A 19,348-nucleotide genomic window follows, 5' to 3' on the forward strand; every position below is an offset into this window, starting at 1 on the left:
TAATCCTGTATATCAGCGAGGTTTCTTGGATGGAATAGCTGAGGCAACAAAGAGGTGGGATGAGGGGCTGTTTCTAGAACATTCCCTGGTGTTTCTGAGCATGGTCACAGACACACTGTATGTTCACAACCATTTTAGCCCAACAGAACTTGGCACGCCCATTAAAAAGCATGGTGGCTGTCTCTTTTCTGCATTCAGCTGCTGCTTTTTTCACATCAGTACTGGTGAGCACATGTGCTGGCTTGGGGAACTGGTGATGTTGAAGACTGACTGGCTGAAGAAAATAACTAAGCAAATGCCAGAAGTAACGGTAGCAAAGTGTATGGGAAAAAGCCATCAAATGTTTTGGGAGAATAGGGCCATTTGCTGCAGTACCTGCACCAAGGTAGTACAGCTTAAAATATTACAGGACTAAAGCATTAGCTGCCTGCAGCATCCTTGTACATTTTTTTCAGCCATGCTTCTTCTCTTTGAAGGTTTCTCTTAACCTGTTCCTTTCATGTGCAACCTCCCCCTTTCCTCTCAAACCCACCTTTAGCCTCTTTCTTAAATGAAAAAAATTGCAACTGGAAAAGAATTAACTTGGGAGCAGGGCAAATGCAAGGGTAAGCCTTTATGTGTGTCATCCTAATGGCACTCCAAAAATGTGCACTGAAATTAATATTTCCTTTTTGGGAGCAGAACACTGTGTGCCTTGTACGGATTTGGAAGTGTTTTGCTCCCCCCGCCCTTCGACTCATCAATGCTGCTGCAAAATGATCTGGCTATCTTGGAACAAGGGTTTTATTCTTGTACATGATTTTAGGACCTGATCTCCTTTCACATGCACACTCAGCAGTTTAAAACAGGCTCAGGAGAATTCTTTATAAACTTGTGACTTGGCACATGAAGTTTGGGCTGGCAGTCCATAAATGCTTTGAAAGCAAGTGGTGTTTTTCATCCTACCTAAGCATACATAATTTAAGATAGTTTCAAGAATGCTTTTTTTGTTCTGTCATGTAATTTAAACAATATGAGCTTTTAAGATACAGCTTTAATAAATATAAGCTGTATATTCTGTATGTTTATTATATTAGTAATTAGGATATATTAATAATATGCACAATATATATTTTATATTACTAACTAAAACCATATAAATAGCTTTATAGTTAGTAGGTCAGCTTCAGTAAGTAGGCTAATTCTGCCGCCTTCCAGGTTCTTATTCACATCCTTCCCCAATGCATCTTGTGTCATTTTTCTGAGCATGCATCTCTTTGCGCTAATTTGCAAAAACACAGACCGTATGCCTGCACTTCCACAAAATCCCTATCACAGACTCTCTAGCGGCTTAACTTGTCAGTTGCTATGGGATGGTGTGAAGCCAGACAACTTGATAATACTTCCTGAAAGGGATGAGATGAAGTTATGGAGAGTCTATTGCATGTCAAGTAACATGCAAGCATTTTGTCAATATTTTACAACTCATGCAAGGTACGTACCTCATTTGCCTTATTTGGGTTACCACTTATTTAGATCTCGGCAGTGCTTGTAAGATTTAAAAGCCCCTGAAATAGCCTTAGTTTCATTTATACCATGTTAGAATGACAAGTATGGTTGGACTGAATATTTTTTTAAAACATCTCAGTGACTTACAAGAAGGATGTTAGAGGAGATGTCTTGTTTTGCCCTTTTAAGCAAAAAAATCTTCATAATCTTTTTGCCTATTTTGGGGTGTGTGTGTGAAATTTTGATGTCTCTGTACTTTGGATTAGGCATATGAGGTTTAAAAGGAAGACCACTTGGGCTGAGGATATCTGGTTTGCTTTCTTTGTAGTAATCTGCAAAAAAATGTTATGCCATAAGTCTTTGTGAAGTCCCATTACTTAAAAAACTAAAATTTTTCAGAGAAGTTCTTTAGATGTATCTATACCAAACAGATTCAACCTCTCAGCTTACTACAAGCTTAGAAGATGGTATGTGTATTGTGCTCCCAGCTGATTCAAGTGTGATCTGTGAAATTTTACTGAAAGTACATGGAATATTTTGTTTGGGCTTTGTGTGGAACCAAGCAATGCCTAGAGCCACGGTAAAGAGGAAGGAGCCTGGTTCAAATACAAGGAAATTTGTAGTTATCAAATGTGAGAAAGGACAAGAAATTCAGGGAAGGGGGAGAAGAGAGACTGAGAAGCAGGAGCTAATAAGCAGATGTCTGGGAAGATAGGGATGGGGGAAGAAATCTAGCAGCAGGGATTAGAGGTGAAGGAAGGTGCATAACTAGGTCAAGAACTGCTGTGTTAATGAGGAATATAGGAGCAAAGAGGAGTAATGTGCTCAAAAACTGAGTATAAGAGCAGAAGCTGGGTGGGAGGAGAACAGATTTGTTTTATTTAGTTAGTGTAATCAATAAAAAGATAGAAAATGCCTTCCCACATGGCACATTTTCTTCTCTGGGGCAGTCACAGTTTGCTCACTTTATGGATATTAAGGGTTTTTTTAAGAGGTGGTGAATTTGAAGAAAGTCTGGTATATTCACACAGCTGTATTTTCATTCAGGATGCTGGACACCGAGGCAGAGTATTGCTTGTTTAAAGGTCTTTTTTTGAGAGGCATTAAAAAAGAAATGGAAGAAAACCCATTAAAATTTCCTTTTAGAATGTTCTTAACAAATGTAGACAGAGTGTAAATTTGCACAGATTCATGTTTTGCAGCTGAGACTTCTGATCCGTTAATAGATAACTTAAACATTCTTGTCCTGTGGAGTCAGCTTCAGATATGAATGTAATCCCAGTTTAATTAAATCAATATACATATTTAAATGGATCCTTTGTAGACTAACCAGGTTTGGGCGCAGTAGTGCTACATGTTACATAAAAAGCTGGTTGAGAAACCACCTCTAAAATCTACATCTACCTTGTAATGTATTTGTAATACTGTACCTTAGTTATGCGATAGTAATCATAAGCTGAAGCTGACAGGCAGAAGCACATGATGCTTCTTGGGAAATGAGAGGTAGAAGCAAAAGGAAAACAAGTAGAAGATAGGATGAAAGAAAATACAACCTCTGTAGATTTTTCTCAGCTACAAGTATGGGGACTAGATTAATCTTGAGTAGTTTTTGTAGGCTAGGCATGTTGCTAGCTTTCATTAAATATGTTTTCTGTTTGAAATTTCAAAAAAGGATTTAACTAGAAGTATTTTCAAATCCATGAGAAAGCTGGGGTTTGTAGACATGTAATGTATTAATTAGGTAAACTGATGTACTTGGGGGATAAAAAGGACAAGGGTTCAGACAAACAACCTTTCTATTTTCTTGGAGTCAAAATACCTTCCCTGAAAGAGGGCTGTGGAGTCAGGTGCTGGATAGCACGTTATCTTGGTGAGGTTACATATCCTCACACAGCTGTATTCAGAAGTAAGCTCAGTGAATAAGCTTATATAAATAAAAAAGGAGGTTTTGATTAGACTTCATGCTAATTCTCTGGATTATTTTCATGTAGGTTGTACAGAAGCCCTAGGATGGAGAATCAAGTTACCACTGTTAGGAGGGGCTCAGTTTTGATGTAAGTTCCAAGCAATTCCTTTGGTTTTAGTATGTTGCCACATCTTTACGCTGTCCTAAAGATAATTCATGAAAGACGTCAGTAATGCCTCTGTGTCTCATCAGTTCAGCTCAGTGAAACATCACTGACACGGCAAACTGCAGCAATGCTGTTGATGTATAAGAAAGAGACAGCTCCCAAAGTGTCTGTTGTTGCTTATGGACCACGTACCTGTGTCTGCCAGGTTCCCTAAAGCAGAGTTTGATTTGCTGAGGCACGAGGCTATAGCGCTCTGTGAGAATGTACAACAAAAATACATAAATTAACTAGGAGAATATGTTAACAAAGACATGGTCTGCTCAGTCCTGCAGTTGCTTTACAAAAAAGAAATTACGGGGAGGATGTGTGTGTGCTGATCTTGAAATAATTTTGTATTTTCTGAAATCCTGCTTTCATTCTCTCTTGACTCCACAGGGCCTGCTAGCATGAGCTAAGGCTGACTTCTTGGCAGCTGAGAAATAGGGACGAGGCAACAGTAAAACGGCAGTGTTAATTTAACTCTCCACATTATCTAAACATCCAGCTAGGATGAAGGTTCAGCATCATGGTGTGGCTAAACAGTGACTTAAGGTTTCTGGTAAGGAATGGCATTTTGATCACATAATTTCTGTTTGCAACAGCTGAATGTATATATGTGCTTAATGAGCGTAATTTTTGGTTCCTTCCCTGTTCTTCCTCACTGACCAACTCCCTTATGGGGCTGGATGAGTAGCTGCAGGCAGATACAGCTTTTTTGCATTGCTGTAATTGCCTTAAACAGATGTTTTGTTACAGAGGGTATTCTGTCAGGATCGGTGCTGAGATAAATTGCCAGGGATCCAGAGTGAGTCTAGTGAATATAATTTAGTTATTGAGAAGAATGGCAGCTGTGTATGATGCATACAAAAAGCTAATTTGCGCTAGCCTACATTTTCTTCAAACATGCTGGGGACTAATGGAAGAGGAAGTTTATTTCTCTGCTTTTTAAGACACGGTGCAGACTTGCTTTAGCCAGCTGGTTATTAAATTACCTGTGGGGAAAAAATTATCTGAATTTAAATTACGTGGAAGAGAATTTGGAGTGAGGAAATTAGAATTTTCTTCCAACAAGTAACTTGAGAAGTTGGAGAAGCTTTAGTTTACTGATGTTAAATAATTCCTGCTTGATCTGGAATAAATGGAGAACATTTGTTTACTGGGAGTGATGCCTGTATACAGCGGTATTAATGTCACTTCCTATCTTTATAGAATCATCCTTTGAAACTGTTGTTAAATTATCAGCTTTAGGAGCTGAATACATTGCAGCAGAATTGATGCAAATCTCTAAAGTAGTTTCTGAGTGGCGCTAGTTTCTGGGTGCTGCTGGCTCTGTGTAATTATTAGCTCACTGAGTAATGTGATTGAGTATGTACTTGGCGCAGTGGGTGCATGTGTGACTCCCACAACTTAGATAATGGGATTAGTTTACAGACAGGATGCAAGTTAAGCAAGAGGTATTTTAAAATTAACTTTAAGGTTACAGAGTCTGAACCTGAACCTCTGTTGTTTCGCGTAGTTGCTTCCATGCGTTACCAATTCATATATGCGGGGACCAACAAAGTTTATATTCACTTTGTACAGAAGTAAGTGATTTCACAAGCGAGAGGCTGGCTCTCGTGTCTCTGAGTGAGGTAAATTTAACTCAGCTGTTCCTCATGTAGGGAAAATTTAGGGATTTTTGAGCTGTGGCACAGTTTTTTGTTTAGATTTTAAATCAGTATCATCTGTGTGTGAATAAGGAAGTATACAAGCGAAATGGACTTCACCTGACAACAAATCCTAGCTTTCAGCAAGACACAAACCATTCAAGTAGGGGCCTGATGATGTTCTTCATTAAGCATGCACTGATGTGATAAACTCCCTGAAGGGGATTACAGCTGAAGGGAGTAATTTCAGTTGCCAGATGCAGATGTTTCAGAGAGAAGCAGCTTATCACCAGGAGGAAGGTGTATTTGTTATATCACTGCTCAATGCCAAAGAAAATCTTTATGCTTAAAGAATTGGAATTTACAGAAGTTGTGGCAAGCTACAGTATCTTAATTTAAAATTTATATCTGCTAAATGCTTCTTGATGTAGTGTTTTGAATGTGGCATAGAGCAAATGCTTTTGCTTCAGAAGCAGCTCCTGGGATAATATGGGATGTCCTAGCTGGTGTGGTTAGCAGATTCCTTTAAAGATTTCTTGAATCTCAGACTTTGGAATTAGTGGGCTTCTTTTTTCCATCTTTTTTCCTATTTTTTACCTACTGGGGAGGTAGACTCGGTTGTTGCTGCATGTTTCCCCCAAAACTGTTTCTACTGCAAGGTCTGTTAACTGATGGTTTAAAAGCAATAACATTAAATAGTGAAAACGAATCTTAACAACCACCGGAGGACAGCTGGTGGATCAGCAGAACTGTGGGAATGTATAAAACTATCAGTTTTCTATAGCTATTTTCTTCTTTGTGAGGAAATTTGACAACACTGACTAGTTGAGGCCTTTGTTTTTAAGCAAGACTGTCTGGGAAAGCCTTATCTTGAGCTGGAGACTAGCTGTATAAATTAGGTGCCAGAAGTTCAACATTGCTGGAAAGAATCCAAACTTGTGAAGCTGCTGTGCTGTGCTCCAGCCCGCTGAGTTTAGGTGAGCAATTCTTTTGGCATGTTCCCTCCGTTGTTTTTTTTGCTCCCCAGCAATCCCAATTCCAAAGCTTTCCCTTCCTTTCTATGCTCTCAAACTGTACCCCTCAGAAACTGGACCTCAGAAGTTTGACTTGGGGGAGTTTTAACAGTAGGTGGCAGTGGACAGCAAATCTAAACCTGCTGGCCTCCTGCTCCTCTTACATTGATGCTGTTGTGTGGGTTTCTGACAAACTCTCTCTGAAATTACTGTCTTAGAAACTGCCTAAGAATCAGGTTCATCGTCTTTTTGTTGAAGAATTAAATGGGTTATCAAAATATAAACAACTGGCAGGTACAGCTTTTTTTTTGCCTTTTTTTTTTATTATTATTTTTTATTCTCACAAGGTATTGCAAAAGAGATGTGCCTGATGTTTGTTGCCTGATAATCTTCCTAAGTGTGTCAGGACAATAAAAGAGGGCTTGACTGGTCTGGAGGCAGTTTTAGGCAGGCTGGTAGAGAAAAGGATGAGAAGTGACTGTTAATATTGCTTAGATATAGCACTGAAGGAATTAATTGAAGTTTTGGAGTTTTAAGTAGTGTGCTGCAGGCAGCAAGCACAGCAGTGTCTTCCCAGCGCTGCTCCCCCAGTCGATCCCCCAATCCACCTCATTGTATGGTGAGACTAATGGCAAGAAACGATGCTGTTGGTTTCTACTGATTATTGTTACCACTGCTGTCTGTAATGCCTTTCTGCTGCTGCAAGTTTCTGTGGTTCAGATCAAGTAGATCTCACGTGGAAAGGAGAAGAATAACCCTGCTACATTTTTGTTTGGTAGTTTGGTGGTGGTTTTTTCCTTTTCTTGGACACTTTTCAAGCAATTCTGTGAGTACTCACTTCCCCTGGACCCTTGCTGTGACTGCTTCTAGGGAACTGCGTGTAGTCTTAGTCAACTGCAGCATGTTCCAGACAGTCCGCCAAGAGTATGGGAACCAGGGAGGAGGTGCGGAGCTTCAGTGGTCTGTGCTGTTGGCTCCAGACCCCGCAGATCTTGTCTTCTCTTCCTTTTTGTTATAGCTTTGTATATGCAGGACCAAGAACTGTTGTGCCTTGCCAGTTCTCCTGGGCATGAGTCTGTTACCTCCAACTGTTGGCGTTCTGGAGATTGAACCTTTAGTCCCCATGGGGGGGAACCATCTACTCCCTGCTCATGAAACAAAAAAAAATCAGTCCAAAAAATTAATAACCCATTGTGGGAAATGCATGTCATGCTTATTTGGTGCAATCTTGTCTGAATTGCTGGAAGAGGCAGAAATGTGGCGTGCTGTAGGGAAGGTACGCAGTGCTGCTGGGGTGCACACAGGTACGAGCGGTTCTGACCCCGCTTCACCTGCAAATCTGGCGAATGTTGTCCCCTCTTCTTGGAGGGGGGCTGTGATCTACCGTGCGTGGCCAGATGGCACCGAGAGCTACCACCGCAGCGTATGAGTCACAGAGCCTGGATAAAAACTGGAAAAAAATAGGTGCACCCCTTGAAGCTTCATTTCCTTAGCAGGAATGGGGTTGTAGTTTTGTGTGGAAGATGGTAAAATTAGAAGTTGTGCCAAGAGAGGGTTCTGTGGGTTGACCTGTGAGAGGCACGTGCTGGCAGAGCAGAGCTGCCACACACAGACACACACCTGAAACCTCTTTTCTAGTTGATTTTTCTCTAACCATTTCCATTTTTTTCAGACTTAAAATTTGTGGGTTCTAAATTTTTTGTTGTTTATTTGTTAATATTTTTAGAAATATTAGAAGTAATTTCTGACTGTATTTGGGGAATGCATTAGAAGATCATACCCCTCATTTTATCCCTTACCAGCTAGGTGCCCCTAAATATTAAGCAGAGATTTGCAGAAGAATGTTGAGTTCTCCATTGCTATGGAGCTTTGGCTTGTAACATTTTGATCTTGTAAAATGAATTCAAAGTTTTGAGTTAAAAAAAGCAAACCACCACCAACCCTACCAAATAAAAACTGGGATCGTGAACCTTCTGTGGGTGGCTTGGCCGGTGTGGGGAGGGAGAACCGGGGCCGCACGTGGGTGGGGGCCGTGGGAATGCCGATATCTACAGCGGGTGCGCTACCGGTAACGTGTAGGGAGTGCGGGAGCGGCGATGCCGGGCTCTGCCCGCCGCTTAGGGCCGGGGTTTCCAGTTCCTTAAATCAAACACCAGGGGAGAGGACAAACCGCCGGCGGCCCGGAGGGGCGGGCTGGGGCCGGGACCGGGACCGGGGGGCGCCGAGGGCGGTGGGGCGGGGCCGTGACGCCAGGCGTTGCCGGGAGACGGCGGGCTGTTTCTGCGATGTAGCCAATAGGCGCCGGGGGAGGTGATGTCATGGCTCCGGCGGCGCCTTCTCATTGGTTGGCTCTGGCGGCGGGGCGGGGCCCGGCCGGGGCAAGGGGGCGGCTCCTGGCGGCGCAGGGCCCCGCACGGCGGGAGGGCAGCTGCAGGCGCCCCGGGGCTTAGCGCCGCCGCCTCGCCTGGGAGGAAAACGTACGGGGTGGTGGGGTGTGTGTGTGTTAAAGCTGCTCACAGCCGCGGGGAAATGGCCGGCCTGGACCCTCGCGCCCGGCCCCCGCCTCCTCGGCGGGTGGCTCCTCCGGGAGCGCTTCGTAGTGTGAGCCGGGGGCGGGCAGGCTTCGTACAGCAGGTTTAAAGCAGATGCGAGACACTTCTGGGACGTTTTTAAAACATTGCTGTATTTCCAAGCTCTGTAGCGATAAAAAAAAAAAAAAGCGTGTCTATATTTTCTTTGCTGTGCTCGAACAAGTACAAAAATAGCTTTTCGATCTTTTTTTAGCGCGCCCCCCCCAGCTGCACGGTGTTGTGTTAACGCTCGGTTATTGCACAGGAGTTCCCGGGGTTTTATCAATGCTGTTCGAAGTTACTGCTTTAGAAAACGCGCTGTTTATATACAAACTAAGCCCGAGTTTTGTTATCCCTTCATCTGGGAATTTATAATCCCCTTCCCTTTTATCCTTTTTAATTACTGCAAAGATTTTAATACGAGTAAGAAAAACAGATGGAGCTGGTTTTCCTGCAGCGCCCTGTAACGGTGCTGATGTAGCATGCTTTTTTTGCAGTGCTGCTAGCAAAGTACCTGGGCTTGAAATGGGTGTCCTGCACACCGGTCCAGGCAATGGAAAACTTTTTTTTTTTTTTTCCCTTCTCTTAGGCGGATGTAAAAGATCGGGTTGTTTTTCGGACGGTCCAACCTTAATATGGGTGCCTGCGACTTTGTTTTGGCATCTCACTGGTGCGAGGTGTGAGCTGCCCGCTGCAGTTCAGCTGCCAGGGGCAACTAAACCCAGCAAAAAAAGCAAAGTAAACGGCACCTGGAGGCCTCGCAGAGCACATGGGGGTTATCGGTGGGACCACCCGCCGGGGGCAGGCAGGACTGGCCGAGCCGGCGGGGGAGGCAGCGGCGTGGCAGCGCGTCCTTGGCCAGCCGCCGCCGGCCCAGGGAAGTCCCCCGGGGGGGACCGGGACTGCGTGGGGGCCGGGCTGTTTCGGAGGAGCGCGGGGCTGACCCGTGGGGGCACACGTGTATCTCGCATCGCCCCCCCGGGAGGGGTGGCCCCGGCCGCGGGAGCGGGGCCCCCGGAGGGCCGGGGCAGCCCCCGCGGGGCAGGAGGCGGGCCGGCCCCTCCCGGGGGTGGGCGGCGGGCGGGGCGCGGCGGCTCCTCCTCGCCGGGCCGGGGTTAGTTTCGGAGCGGAGCGGGGGGTGACGGCAGCGGCGGGAGAGCAGCGCCCGGCGGGAACAAAGCGGAGGACGGGCGGCGGGGCCGGGCGCCTCCTGCAACAGGTCTCCCCGCGCGTCCCGGCGGCAGCGCAGGCCCTCCGCCTCCCGGGCCGCCGGTCTCCCGCTCCGGGCGGCGGGGCTGGCACCGGCCGCCCCCATGCGGTTCGGCTCCAAGATGATGCCGGTGAGTCCTGGGCGGGCAGGGCCGCGGGGGCTCGGTTCGGCGGCGGGCGGCACCCGGGGGCCGCCCCCGGGGCGCGGAAAGTTGGAGCGGGGCAGCGGGAGGGAAAATGGATCCTGCGGACGTGGAGGGGGGCGGGGGGGCGACCCTCCCCCTGCGGGCTCCGCGGCCGCGCAGGGGCTTCCCCTCCCCCTCCCGGCCTTTTTTTTTTTTTTTTTTTTTTTTCCTTCCCTCCTTCTCCTCTATCTTTTCCTTTTCTTCCTCTTTCACACCAGGATCAACTTGTTAGACGGGCCCGCTGGAGCAGAGCCGGGGCGGGGGGCGCTGCGGCAGCACGGCGGGGCTGGGGTGGGCCAGCTGGGGGGGGACGACGACGTTCCCCTCCGCCCCGCTCCGGGGGGGGTCTGAGGCTGCCCCGCTCCCCGCGGGGCAAACAGGCACTCCTCCGACCCCTGCTTTTATTTAAAAAAAAAAATATATTTTTTTTTTAATAATATGAAGTTCTTGAAGTTGGCTGGAGCCGTGCTGCTGCGGGTGTGTGTGTGTGTGTGTTTGTTTCCCAGCGCCCGGGTTGCAGGAGGAAGATGGTGTCCATGTTGTTTACGGCTGGGGGTCGGCGTGCCCGCTCTGCGGGGTCCCTCTGCCCTAACGCTCGCGGGAGGGACGGGGAAGGCCACCTCCTACCAGAGTTTTAACAAGAATTTTAAAAGTACGGTGTTTTTGTCAGCTGAAGTTGGGCGAAAACATAGCACGGCAGCTTTGCTCAGTTTTCAGCCCCAAATACACCAAGGGGGTGACATATAAAGTATTTAACTTCCCTTAAAAAAAAAAAAGTACCCCTGCCTTTGAATACCAGATTTTACCAGCTGGCATGCTCCGTGAAGTCCATAAGCTCTTGTTCCGAGAGGCTGGAGTATGTACGGAAAATCCCAGCAAGTTTAATACCTGTTTAGTCCCAGCTGAGGGTGCTTTAAAACGTTCTCTGTCCCGTCCGTCCCCGTCCGCCCCCCCCCGCCCCCCCCCCGGGCGCTCCGGCCCCAGGAGCTTGGCAGGCACAGGCAGCCCTCTCAGCTGCAGGTGATTTCCAGTTTCCCTCTTCCAGGAGCCGTCTGAAGGACGCGAGGAAGGAACTGCACTGGAAGGTGGTTCTGGGAGGACGTGGGTGCTTCAGGGATGCTGGTTTTGTTGTCGGTGTGAGGTTCTTCCTCTCCAATTAGGAGGAAATAACAAGCAATAATTTGATCCTGGAGAAGGCTGGGTGACTGTTGCTGTAACTAATGAGGGAGGAACAAACAGATTACGAGCCTGACTACAGATTAAAGAGCCAAAATGTTGTGCAACTGTTGTCTACCTGTGAAAACTTAGAAAAACAAGCAGTAAATATAAGAAGGTGTTAATTCAACCTATGTCAAAACCAAGCTTAGGTAAGCACCGTCGTGTAACAGCAAAACCTCCAAGAGATGCTATTGCTGGCCAGTGCCTTGTTGCTGAGTTCAAATAAAGGAGAAAACAAGCAGGAGCAGTCTTATCCCATCATTATCCTGTCAGCGTTTGCAGGTGACAAGTTCCAGAGCCTGCATTGCCCTGGTAGCTCAGACTTTTCTTTGTCTGATAACTTATTAGTGAGCCTGGTTTTTAACCCCTAAATAAAGGGGTGGTGCAGCCTTTTCACACTGTTTTTACTGTGAATAAGAGAAGATCTGTGAAGGTTGAATGTGGTTAAAGGAATTAAAAATGTAAATACTATTGACTATTAGAATTTTAATTCAGGTTTAAGAAAACCAAACTGAAACAACCCCCCTAGTTTTGGTATATTCTTAGAGGGATGAGGTTCCCAACAGTGCAAAAAGGTGTTACAGAAGCGCTCTGGTCCATAGGCTGTAGGACACATAAGCAGCCACTTGCCAGTTTGAAAACATTTTATAGTAAATATACCTACATGAATGTGAATATAAAAGTGCGGAAAACACAGTGCCAAAAGTAATCCTTTTTTTGTTTTGTTTTTTTTGTTTTGTTTGTAAGTATTGCTATAGGTATCCTCATTGTCTTCTAGTTATAAAAAAAAAAATCTAATTTTTTATAAAAAGATTGAAAGAGTTTGGGATGGGAAGAGAAGGAAGGTGTGAAGACAGGAGGGAGCAGGACATCTGAGGGCTCTTATTTATGCAGTAATGAGGCGTTCATGGACTTGAGCATCTGCATTGTTTGAATGACAAGTAGTAGGCTGGCCCTAAACCATCTGCAAAATGTTTCTTGCTTAAGGTTTCTTAGGATGTCTCTTTCCCCATCCTCCAAATAAAATGGTCTGTGTAAGATTTTAATTCTGCTTCAGGCCCATCTCTCCTGTGCTCCAGAAGGTAGCATGGTCCAAGGGATTGAACAACACAGGAGTGCTTGTGACCCTAGGTGGGGAACACAGCAAGCATGAGCCCAGCCAGGAATTCACCTCTGAGTAGCTGCCAGTGAAAAGCTTGGAAAATGCTGCAGCAGCACTACTACTCTTGGGAGACTACCCTGAAATGGGAATGTTTTCCTTGCGGTGATGACAGATAGGAGTTAAACTGCTGCTGTAACCATATGTCAAGACCATGTGATTAGAAGGCTGCATAAGAGTGTAGTGTGGAGTAATTTGTGTGTAGCTGTACTGATGAAGGTAATAACAGGGTTAATGCTGGCAAGCCCTGTGAAGTCGTCTCACCTTTCATCTGTGAAGGTTTGTGGGAGTGTGACTGGTACTGTTAAGTAGTGAAAAGGAGCTGGAAACACTTTCTAAAATAGCATGTTTTTCTGCAGCATAATTGGTCTCTCTCCCTTATTTTACATTATTACCCTAAAGATGAGCATGTATCAGGAAATAATTTGCGTCATTATACATACTGGATAGATGTTTTTTCGCCGATAGTAGGAGGTAACACAGATTGAGCTACCCTTTAACGCCCGGAGAAGTTTTTGGATCACAACCCCTTGATCTAGATAAGGCTCAATTTTGCGATTTGTCTTAAGTGCATTGGTTATTGGGAGCCTCCTTGAAATCAGGATGGATCCAGACGGATGGGGATATTGTTAGGGACTAGCTTGGCAAACCGGAGAGTGCTTAAATTCTGAAGTCCGTTGTGCCTTCTGTCATCAGAAATTACTTAAATTTCTGAAACTGAAATTTCCTGATAACCACGTGTTCCTTTCTACTCAAGTTAAACTACACTTCTAGTGTAACGCCGCAGCTTTGATACCATGAGGAGTTGGGCTTTTCTTCTAAAGTCTGTTGAGTGCCTTGCTCTCAAAGCTGTGATGTCCAGTGAGCGCTGGACTTGGAGTACGTGTTTTCATTGTAGAATGCTTGCTACTTTGTGGATGTATTAATGTATTTTTAACCTTTGAAAGCCCCTACAATTAAAGTTGTTTTGCTTTTTCCATTAGAGAGTTAATTGGAATTGCCATATGGATTCTAAGTTGCTGAAAGAGCATAGTAGTAGCCCACCTTGGACAATTTTCTTCTTGCAGCTTAACTGAAGAAATTTTTAACAGAAATTAATCTCTTGCGCTTTGTAAGATGAGCAGCTATAAGTTTATAAACAAACCGACCCCCAGTAGAGTTTAACAATTCGTTACGATACCAATAAATGATCTGTAGGACCTCAGCCCCATTTCCTGTTGTCTCTTAATTATTTAAGCTCCCGTCAGGTTTATCAGTCATTAACACTGTTTTTCTTGTCTGCCTGCGTGGGTTTCAGTGCATGAATGGGACTTTAGACTGTGAGCTCATCAGAGCACATGCCTCAGATCTTCACCTGACCAAAGTATTTATATCTATTGTGTGGGTTTTTAAAAATTTCCATTTAATGTTAATCATTTGAAAGTTTTAATATTGTGATTGTATTGACATTTTAATGTGGTATTCAGTGTTTAAAGTATATTGTCTAGAATTCTGAATCAAGCTTAGGTTATTGCTTTGCTGAGCTTTCTTACCTCTAAACTTCTCCAGCCTCTTATACTTCTCTTATAGGCTGTGACCCGTCCCTGTGCACAACTGGAAATATTGCCTTGAGGTTCCCAGAATACTCCTTTTTTTTTTTTCTTTTTCTCTTTCATGTTCTTACAAGATCTCTTTTTTTTTTTCTTCCCCCGTCCTGTGAAAAATGAATTGTTCCAGAAATAGTTTTAAATGCATTTAATTTCTCAGATTACTTTTTTAATACCTTAAACCCTACATCTGCAATTGGTGTTATATTACGCTGCAGTATGTTAAATACATTTATTTCTTTGTGTGGCTTTTATCAGACGTGGGGGGAAGGGCAATATTACAAATTCATACCAGATCAAGCTGCAGAGGCCCTGGTAATAGCTAATTATGCTGCTTCTGATCTATTCAACAGTTCAGGGTGTGAGTGCCTCGTGGGGCTCTTGGGTTTACTGTTTCAAGAGCTAGTGTGCAGTGATGAAGTTTGGGAGGGGTGGATAAGTCACAGGATTTTTTTTTCTTTCTTTCTTTTTTTTTTTTTTCTTCCTACTGTTGCCAGATGGGATTTCCACTTTGTTAGTGAGCAGGTCTGCTTTGTGGGATTCATTTACATGCAAGTCAGTTGGACTTTTAAAAGAGGAAGGTATAAAGGTTATTTCAGCGGAATAAACTAGCAGAACAGCAATGTGCCTAGTATTCCTTTCAAATTATTGATTAAGAAACCGTCTTGAAAGCGCTCCATTTGTCTAGCCTCTGTCCTTGTTAGCAGTCTGCCTCAGGGACTCTCCTTTCTCTCCCACTGTGCGTGTTATTGAGCTTGTTTAATTACGGGCAGAGTTGTGCCTGGCTGCTGTACAGCCCCTCTGAAGAAGGAGCTGGATAACCCCGAGGAGGCCAACTGAAGCCACCTCCCATGGCTTGGTGGCACAGTGGGAGGAGGACTTGTGCTTCCCGTTGCGTGTGCCCACTGATAACAAAGGAATCCTCAGATCCTTTCATTCTGTGGGCTTTTGACTTCCTGTGAAGTGTAAAAACTTACTTAATGCTCTGGAAACTGGAAGGTGCTCCTATTCCCGAGGTAATGAGCAGATAAAAACTCTTCCCTGTGCTCTTAGTTTTATTATCTTCAGGCCTGGTTTTTCTCAGCTTAGTCACTTGTGAGTCAGGCAAAGTCTTTTTGATCTTCAGTACTCAAACAGTTGGATGATACTGTGTATAAAGGTCACTAGAAATCCTGGACATCATGTGAAGTATACTTAATTATCTTAGTCACTGTTGCTTAACTCTTTTAGAGGTTTCAGGCCTTTCTGTGGAACGTGAAAGACCTGAAGCCTTGTTTAAAACAGTGTTGGGTAACTATTGCTGTAGTTTGGGATAAAAGTTCATCGAGAGTGAATGGTGAGCGAATCGGGGCCAGGACAGCATTCTTGATTCTATCATGATGCTGCACATGTTAGAAGGCAGAAACCAGCCTGCCACTTGCTTTTGCTATTTGCTTTCTGTTAATCATTAATGTTCTGAATCGGTGTTTAGAGTTAGTCATGCATGTGTCCTCACCAGTTGTTTTACCAGAGCAATGGCATTACGTGGGTGTTGAACCGGGTTGTGTCTAAAGGATGAGCCTTTTGATATTCAGCTGTGGCACGAATACCAATAATTTTATTACTGACATAGTAACGTTGTTTCTGTACCACATTCTTCTATGCTACAGTGATGCTTCCAGGTCTTAATGTGCTAGGCTCTGGCGATAGATGGTTGTGTGCCGGTGCCCTAGCTTTTATTGGCATCTTTTTTAAAAAGGAGGATTAAGAGAACACTTCTTGCCTTTTTCCTGTTGCTTTTTTTTTTAAATCCTACTCTTGCATCTTTATATCATCCTTTTGCAAAGTAATGCATATACATTTTAAAAATCAAATATGTGCTGCAGCTATCCCTTACTCTCCATGGCTCTCTTTGACTATGGAATTGATTTGGGAAAACTTATCTGCAGTGTATCTGGGTTATTGTTGTAGTACCCAAACTCAAGTAAAAACATGGACACATCCACGTGGCCAACTTGTAAGCTTCTGATGATGTTGAGTTATTCAATATGAAACATCTGGTCGGTAAAATACTACCAGCTATGGATCAGAGCATTTAATAAAGTGAGCGGAAGGAAGCTGCAGGGAGGTTAAGCCACTTGGTAAAGGTCATGCAGTGAGTTCAGCCTGGGATTTAGGAGACCTGTAGAGTCAAACCAACTGGTACATTGTGGTGCAACTGGAATACAAGTCTGTTGTATCCAATGTAAGTATTAAATGATCTTGCTTGAAGTAATTACATCGCCTGCACCTCTGCTTCTGTAGGGTTAATGGTGAATGGGGAAGAGACTCTTGATGGTAGCTCAGTCTGTTCCTGGCTTGGGAACAGTCCCCTCGAGCCAGAAGGAGGCTCAGCAGAAAGAGGTGCTGGTTCATAAATGCTTTACATGTGTGTAAAGTCAGTGCTCCCATTTCACTGTTTAAGGCATATCTTGGATATAAGAAGCAGCATGTGGGGTTTGGGTTTTGTTGAATAAATTGGGAAATTTTCCTTGTCTTTTGATGCTTTTATTTTGGGAGGCTTAACTGCTTAAGGAGCAATTTAGTTCTAAGCCTAGATTACTGGTTTTCCTGTATTGCAATAGAATGTTAAATCCCATTGTTTCTTTATATTGAAAACTAAGGAAGAGTCTCTGGAATCATGTATTTTGGTTGCCTTCAGTTGCCTTTGGTCACTTAAAAGAGAGAAATCCATATTTTCTTAATCTTCTTCAGCGGGTTCTTTTTTAATGCTGTCATTGTTATCCCATTTGAGCTCTATGCTGCTGCACCAAACTGTCCATGTGCTCTGGTACTCCAGTGGAGCAGCAGCCCTGGGTCCGTGTACATGTCATAACCTTGCAGTGTGGGAATAAGGAGCTGGAAGACTTCACGTAAGCACTGGTATAGAGTATCCCTTTTGCATTCTTAAGGTGTGGAGGCTTGGCCTTCTGCAAGGTGACTGTCCCCTTCTTGGGTTTCAGTAGCCACAAGACTCACAGGGTTTTCGCCCCCCTGTTCCTTAGTTTTGCTGGACAGTGTTGAAGTTGTGCAAATTGGCTGGACTAGCAAATTACACAGAAATGTGCTGTAAGGCCCTTACTCCTTGTAGTCAGGGCTCTTATTCAGCTGTTTCTGTCATACCTGTGCACAGTTATAACTTGGTGGCAATTTCCTTGCTGCCTGAGAGTGGTGGCTTGTCTGTTGCACTTTTTTCTTCTTTTAAAGTGTACGCGAACACTTTTTTTTCCACCCAGCTCTCGATCCTACGGAAGCATATGCTGCCCTGAATGCAGAATCTCACCCAGATCAGTATCTGGGCCATGCAGAGCAGTGATTGATGGCTTCTGCCTTGACTTCTCCAGGAAAGCGAAACCCATTCTTGCCATCATTGGGCATCCCGGGGCGGGGAAGACCCTCTAGAGGATGGGATTCCCAGTATTTGTTAGAGGTTCTCTGATCTCAGCTGCAGTAAGACTATGCGTGTCTCTCAGCATAATGAAGTGTTCAGGAAAAGCTGACATAGCAGGGAATGTGACTGATTTCTGGCTGCAAAAAAGGGAGAGAAGGAGGGAGGGTATTGCTGAGGCGTGAAAGGCAGGGTGTGTAGGGACCAGGTGAAATACTCCAGACTTCCTTGGAGAATGCCACAAAGCTATCTTGTGAAATACCACAAACGATGAAGTGACTCTGCCATGAGTCATGTACGAGCTGTGTTTCTGAAGAGCATTGCCTGCTTGTCATGCAGCCCTGTAGCCACTTTATCAGTGATAGCCATGCTGTGTCTTCCAGCCTTTTGAGAACACATTACTGCAAGTAAAGGTTTGTGTGGGGAAGCTGTGGAAAGGGCACTGTGTGCTTCTTGCCTCTGCATCGTTATTCCTGTGCTATTGTACATAGAGGTCTGGCCCATGTGAGGCCTTTCTGCAGTGTGGTTTCCCAGTGTTGCACAAAAACATTGTTTAGATTGCTTTTCTTGCAAATAGCATTTAGTGAGGTTGGGTTAGAGAAAAGGTTTTCTGCTGCCTCCAGGGAAGTTGAATGAGTGGCCAAATAGTAACAGGCTGAGAGGGACAGTTTCTGGAGTTCTTGGGGCAAAAGAAGCCTGTTGAGGAGCCTGGCGTAATATAAACGTTGATTTGATTAAACTGTACGCCATTTAATTCATTTAAAATAGCCGTGACATCCCCTCAGTGACCACCATTTCATACAAGGTCGTCTGTGAAGATTACTGGTGACAACACGCAGAGCCGCCCAGCACGCCTGCTGCCTCGCTTTGATGAACTGCTTTCCCTTCTTTTGCTTCTCAGCCGGCGTGTCTGCGTAGAGCCTGGTATTGCCTAGAAAGAGCTCTGGGGAGTGAGCGGCACTTAAATAAAACCTGTCAGACAGTGATCAACTGTACAATCTGTCACTCTTCTGCAGCTTCTGTTATAGTAGCTGAATGTTTCCTGATGAATGCTCCACATTACAGGAGCAAAGACTGGATCAAGCAGGGTGCTTGGTGGGCTAACGGGCTGACTGATGGAACAAGATTGCTCTTTCCCAGTTCTGCTGTAGTTGCTGTACATATCCTGTTATAATGTGGTTGGCTAAGACCATCTGACCATCCATAGTACCCAGTGTTGGAATAGCCCCACCGGTCCCTTTTAACTTGCAAAATAACAAAAAAGAACCATCTGTTTTGGTGCTAAAAGCTCAATGTGTCTTCTGTGCCAGTTGAACGCGTGCCACTATAGCATAATATTCTTCAGTATCTGCACAGTTACTAATGACTTCCTCTGTGTTTGCAGCCCAGAAGTGGTAGGACAAAACCCCGTCTTTATGGCTTGAATAATAACTTCAGCTGTTGTCAAACACATGATCACCAAGCATAGGCATTTCGTGCTGGTTGTCTTCAGCATTGCTGGTGGGTATGTTGGTTGCCTGCTTGCACTCAGTGTACTGGGTCTGGGTCTGACGAGCGCAGGTTGTTCTTCAAGGTACGCTTCCATTGCAACCAGAGTGTGTTCCCACCCAGAACTGGCGGTGAATTGGGAAGACCTACCCTTCTGCAAAGGTACAGTGTGACATTACACTTAATTAATTTAATAGTAGGCTGCTACACAAATAGATGGTTTCGTTCCTTTGGTTTCCATCCCCACCCGAAGCCACGTGTAGCTTCCC

At 44.7% G+C, this 19,348-nt stretch overlaps 1 protein-coding gene across 2 annotated transcripts in view; it reads left to right on the forward strand.

Annotated features, from left to right (window-relative positions):
- TP53BP2 (tumor protein p53 binding protein 2) overlaps positions 1-19,348 on the forward strand; it is a 78,538-nt gene that overhangs the window by 19,667 nt on the left and 39,523 nt on the right. Inside the window, exons 3-4 of one of the 2 annotated variants that reach the window (XM_056357599.1) lie at positions 3,480-3,542; positions 3,996-4,158. In XM_056357599.1, coding sequence (XP_056213574.1) covers positions 4,126-4,158 — 33 coding nt within the window. In that variant the 5' untranslated portion in view covers positions 3,480-3,542; positions 3,996-4,125. Of the gene's footprint in view, positions 1-3,479; positions 3,543-3,995; positions 4,159-9,951; positions 10,169-19,348 lie in introns of those variants that run through there. The other variant, XM_056357600.1, reaches the window with a different exon arrangement.

Source organism: Falco biarmicus, chromosome 12 (assembly GCF_023638135.1).
Source record: "Falco biarmicus isolate bFalBia1 chromosome 12, bFalBia1.pri, whole genome shotgun sequence".
NCBI lineage: Eukaryota > Metazoa > Chordata > Aves > Falconiformes > Falconidae > Falco > Falco biarmicus.